A 5,832-nucleotide genomic window follows, 5' to 3' on the forward strand; every position below is an offset into this window, starting at 1 on the left:
TATTTCGCGATATTTCTGGCCTGCGACTGTATGGATGTGAATATTGTGCCAGAGAGACTGTAGGTAAAGGGCGGTCGGGAGAGTTTAACGTAACTGTGTTTGTGTGTCCGCTCATATCATGAGATTTCCCAGTCTGTCTTGAGCAAATTAAAAAGATTTTCGATTCAACTTATCCCCCTGCTCCCTCACTAAATCCCAAAGCTAGAATTCAAGGCAACGTGTTTGTTGCTTTCTAGATTTCAGCCCAAAAGTGATGATAATGCCAGCGCTCAGCTCAGAGAGCGCGATCAGTGCAGCAGCAAAATGCGTTTCACTCGACAACGGAGCCGTCAATTCGAGTGAAAACGCTTCGGCCGCAAACCTTCCCGTGTCAGGGTCAGGAACGATCGAGCCTGGCTCTCTGGAGATGCGGAATTGCAGAGGAATTGGAGAGTTTCTGCCGAGAGAGAAACACAGAGAGGCAGCAGGAGCAGGGAGCTGAGGGCAGGTTGTCTCCGCGCCGTCCGCTCGCTGCCTTTAAGTTGCTCAGTGCCGCCACCAGCAGCTTCATTGCTGACCCAGTTCAGTCTGACAGAGAGAGATTCAGCGCAGAGTTCCCGACATGAGCGACAGTGCAGCCGCCGAAACGGCTCCTCCAGCCTCCGCCAGCACCAAACCCAAGGCTCCCAAGAAGAAGAAGGCGGCGGCTCCCAGGAAGAAACCAGCCGGTCCCGGGTTGGGCGAGCGGATTGTGAAGATTGTCGGGGAGAACAGCGATCGGAAGGGAACGTCTCTGGTCGCTATAAAGAAGGCGCTGCAGAGAAGCGGGGTCAATGTGGAGAAGCAAAATGCACAGATCAGGATGGCTACCAAGAGGTGCCTGGCGAAAGGCTCCCTGGTTCTGGTGAAGGGCCAGGGCGTCTCCGGCTCCTTCAAACTCGCAAAGAATCCAGTCAAGGCAAAAGTGGGAAAGAAGGCGAGACCAGCAGCAGCCGCCAAGAAAGCAGCCGTGAAGAAAACAACGGCCAAGAAGGTGGCAGCGAAGAAATCCCCAGCCAAGAAAGCGGGCGGCAAGAAGGCAGCAACGCCAAAGAAAGCGGCGAAGAAAGCAGCGCCGAAGAAAAAGACTCCCGTGAAGAAGGTGATAAAGACCAAGAGCCCCAAGGCCGCAAAGCCGGCCCCGAAATCGAGGAAACCGAAGGCCAAGCCCAAAGCGAAAGTGACCAAGAAAGCAGCAAAGAAATGAAGCAGTCGGTGTAACATGTAACAAACTGAACCCAAAGGCTCTTCTCAGAGCCACCACATCTTTCAGGAGAGAGCTGAGCCCGGATCAAATGATCCCTGTCCTAGCTCCGAGTGCAGGAATAAATTAGACACTAATTTATGTAATAACCGTTCCGTATTTACCTACCGGATTTACACTCAGCCCCTCTTCCATACTCGACAATAAGCGAGTGTGAGGTCCTGCTCACATCGACCATCGGCTCTCGTGCTTTGTCAGATCATGTCAGTCTGCTTTTCACACATGCAGGGAAAGAGTCAAACACAGGCTCTGAAACCCCTCTTCACACAATCCTCAAGAAATGATTTTGTCTCATTCAGCTGGGGGAATAGAAACTGACGTAGAAATGGAACAAACCGTGTTGTCTTGTTCAGAAAGGCCGGATCATGGGCGTTTAATTGTATCACAACTGCTTTGAAAAAAAGTCCCTGTTTTTATCTGCTTCGAACATGAAGCTCAAGACCGCAGTTCTTTTGCCGAAAATTGTGTTCACTGCATTGTGGAGAATAGTTTTATTTACAGATCCAGTTGGGGGCTGGAGTTAGCATATATTGCTATATTGTTATTTCATTAACCGTTACAGGAATGATATTTCGTTCAGTTTTGATTCTGGGACAACTGTGAAAGTTTTAATTTACTTTCCATCTGCCTGTTGCAGGAAGCAATGCCAAATTATCTTGGGACTAATTATAACCTCGGTGAAAGATAGAAATGCCGCTAAATTGAGTTTGTGTAACTTTATACGTTACACTGTATTACACCATATTAGCTTTTAAAATGCTTTATTCGGCGGTGTTTAGATGCATTAACGGTAGTTACAAGTTCGGTTCATTAGTTTGCCCGACTGTATTACACGCCCTCCCCCTTTCCTCACGCCTGTTACAGACAGATGAGGCAATCCTGTCGTCCTGTCTCCGCTGATGTAGAGTTTATTCAAAAAACTTAGTTTGCAAAGTACACGATTTGATCGGAGGCGGACTTAATTATCCTTTTAAATATTTACTTTAAACTCAGGATCGCGAGGGTAAAATCGGCGGGCTTTTTGAAAGAGACCAACTGTCATTTCAAGTTAACCAATCAGCCTCCAAAAAATATTATTCTGCCTTTTCTGTACCTTCCGGAGCTGTTTCTCAGGGGATTGAGGGACGGGACTGTATCCAATCCCAGCTCTAGGGCGGGCTCTCCATTCCCTTAAATAGGCAGCGCAGCAGCCGCGTCGGCATTGACAGCAGCAGCCTGTGTGTGTTGCAGAGAGTTGAAGAGAATGGCCAGAACCAAGCAGACAGCGCGCAAATCCACCGGAGGGAAAGCTCCCCGCAAGCAGCTGGCGACCAAAGCGGCCCGCAAGAGCGCTCCGGCCACGGGCGGAGTGAAGAAGCCTCATCGCTACAGGCCCGGCACGGTGGCTCTGCGGGAGATCCGCCGCTACCAGAAATCCACCGAGCTGCTGATCCGCAAACTGCCGTTCCAGCGCCTGGTGCGGGAGATCGCTCAGGACTTCAAGACCGACCTGCGCTTCCAGAGCTCGGCCGTGATGGCCTTGCAGGAGGCCAGCGAGGCTTACCTGGTGGGTCTGTTTGAGGACACCAACCTGTGTGCCATCCACGCCAAGCGGGTCACCATAATGCCCAAAGACATCCAGCTGGCCCGGCGGATCCGCGGGGAGCGCGCCTAAACGGAGCGTGCCCGGCCCTGTACATTCACCCCGAGAAACACAACGGCTCTTTTCAGAGCCACTCAACTATCCCGAGAGAGCAGCAATCGATTGACAATGTTGGTTACTTTATTATGCGCCCAGTTTTTTTTTCTGCTGTATCGTTTCGTCTGTTATTAAACAATTTCAATCTGGCCGAGAAGTGGATTTGTCACGTTAATTAGAAGACAAAACGGACATTGCTGTGGGGAAGTTATAAATTGATGGCAGTACATAATTGAAGCCTCCCAGTGTGCTGGAGATTTGAGTGACAGGAAAGCACCTCCCTGCCTATGCATCCCTTGGTGTTACCCCACTCTAACTGAACACGGCTGGGAAGTTGGGCGGGAGAAATAATTGGCGCCAAATCATCAACCGCTTTTATTTCAAATCTGAAACGCCCGCCAATATGTAGGGGGTTCAGACCAGACATCACACTTTCCCTCAGGCCCCAGCCTGTTTCGGTTGATGCTTGTCGCAGCAAAACCAGAAGTTGCTGAAACAGCTCAGCAGGTCTGGCAACATCTCTGAAGAAGAAAAAAAATCAGAGCTAAGTTTTCGGGTCCCGTGAGCTTTCCTCAGAACTGCAAGGGTGGCCGGAGCTGAAACGTCAACTCTGGATTTTATTTTCTTCACGACTGCCAGACCTGTTGAGCTTTTTCAGCTACTTCTGGTCTTGTTCCTGATTTATAGCATCAGCTGTTCTTTCCATGTTCTTCGGAGGATCGATCAGGCTCGAAAGGCCATTTCCTGCTGTGTCGAGATTCCACGAAAGTTCATCCCTGTCAATGTATCAATGGGGCACCAATGGAGAATGAGTTGCTGTTCCTGAAACCTATGGGTGACATAGGAGGCCCAGGTTTGTCATGTCGTCTGAGGAATGGGAGTGGGAGTTAAAATAGTTCATGAGTGGGAGGTGAACTCTGACACTTCCACCATCTACAATCCGACCCCACCACAAGACATTTTTTCCATCCCCACTCTGATCTACCTTTCGGAGAGACCACTCTGTCTGCGACTCCCTTGTCCACTCCACACTCCCCTCCACCCCCACCACACCTGGCACTTTCACCTGCCACTGCAGGAAGTGCTCCACTTGCCCCCCACCCCACCTCCCTCAACTACATCCCAGGCCCCAAGATGATCCACATCTAGCAGATGTTCACCTGCACATCTGCCAATGTGTTATTCTGTATCCACCGTACCCGTTGTGGCTCCCTCTACATTGGGGAAACCAAGTGGAGGCTTAGGGACAGCTTTGCAGAACACCTACACTCGGTTTGCTATAAACAACTGCACCTCCCAGTCGTGAACCATTTTAACTCACCCTCCCACTTCTTAGGCAAATGTCCCTCCTGGGCCTCCTGCAGTGCAATAATGATGCCACTCGAAGGTTGCAGGAACAGCAACTCATGTTCCACTTGGGAACCCTGCAGCCGAGTGCTATCGATTTCACCAGCTTCAAAATCTCCCCTCTCCCCAATGCATCCCAAAACCAGCCCAGCTCGCCCCCACCCTGTCTCCCTAACCCTTTCTTCCTCTCACCTATCCCCTCCTCCCACCTCAAGCCACATCTCCATTTCTTACCTACTGACCTTATCTCCCCCCCTTGACCTGTCCATCCTCCCCAGGCTGATCTATCCCCTCCCTAACTCCTCACCTATACTCGCTACTCCACCTATCTTCTCCTTCATCCATCTTCAGTCTGCCTCCCACTCTCTCCCTATTTATTTCAGAATTGCCTCCCCAGCCCCCATTTTCTGATGAAGGGGCTAGGCCCAAAACATCAGCTTTTGTGCTCCTAAGATGCTGCTTGGCCTGCTGTGTTCATCCAGCCCCACACTTTGTTATCTCAGATTCTCCAGCATCTGCAGTTCCCATTTTCTCTGACTTAAATAGATGGTAATTGCTTTGTTTGCCAGGGGTGAAGCACATGGTCCATACCCCACTAAGGCTTGTCACCCTGGAAATGGAGTCAAAAAAAGCAACTTGAGCAAATGGAAGTGGCTGAACAATGAGTGACTGGAGTTTATTATGTTCTCTCTCCCTTTTAGGTGTGACTCCACACTCCCATCACTGATATTGACTTATATATAATGGCTCTCTGGCAATTACAGGTGGTTTAGCCGAGCCAGTGATGCTAATAATCTGATGAACAAATTCAAACCGCTTTAACCTCTGTATTTATAATAAATGTAACATGCATGCAGGCTTCAGGGCTTTGATGATTAGGGTTGAATATGTTTCTAGTGCTGACACCTGCTCACAAGCTACTGGAGGCATGAGGGGTTGACAGTAAATATGCCAGTTTCCCACATTTTGAACAAGTGGGTGAAGGTAAATTCAGCAATGTGTCTTGTTTTTAAGGACGTGCTCTTTTCATATAATTGAGGCAGAGACAGATGTTCAACGTGAAATGATTGCCTTTTAAAACTGCTTGGAAAGAATGTGTGAATTGACAATATCTTGGCCACACACCTTCTCTTCACAAAAAGAAAAATCAGTTGTGAAACTGGAACCTGATCAGAAGTTGCCATTTTTGTTTTTGTTTCATGATATTTGAACACATACAATTTAGCTGCATTAACCACCACTGAACTGAAACCTCCAACTGGCCCATTATCACATTATCACATCTTGTACAAAACTTCTTTCAGGGGGCACTGGGGTGGCTTTTTCAGCCTTTTGAAAATAAGGTTGTATCTTGTTTAACTTCTGTTTCAACATTTGTTGCTGATGGTATCCTTCGGAAAATTTGGCCAGTATATTGAGAACAGTAGTTGGGAGGACAAGTTGCAGCTTTACAGGGCATGAATTAGAACACTTGGAATAATGCATTCAATTCTGGTCTCTCTGCTACAGGAATTTAGTTAGATTT

General features: G+C 48.7%; 1 protein-coding gene across 1 annotated transcript; it reads left to right on the top strand.

Annotated features, from left to right (window-relative positions):
- The first annotated feature begins 566 nt into the window (after window positions 1–566).
- On the top strand, window positions 567–2,407 carry LOC132206857 (histone H1-like). The gene has a single exon (XM_059641961.1). It carries the CDS (start codon window positions 602–604, stop codon window positions 1,223–1,225), a length of 624 nt encoding a protein of 207 aa, XP_059497944.1. The 5' UTR covers window positions 567–601; the 3' UTR covers window positions 1,226–2,407.
- The last annotated feature ends 3,425 nt before the right edge of the window (window positions 2,408–5,832 follow it).

Source organism: Stegostoma tigrinum, chromosome 44 (assembly GCF_030684315.1).
Source record: "Stegostoma tigrinum isolate sSteTig4 chromosome 44, sSteTig4.hap1, whole genome shotgun sequence".
NCBI lineage: Eukaryota > Metazoa > Chordata > Chondrichthyes > Orectolobiformes > Stegostomatidae > Stegostoma > Stegostoma tigrinum.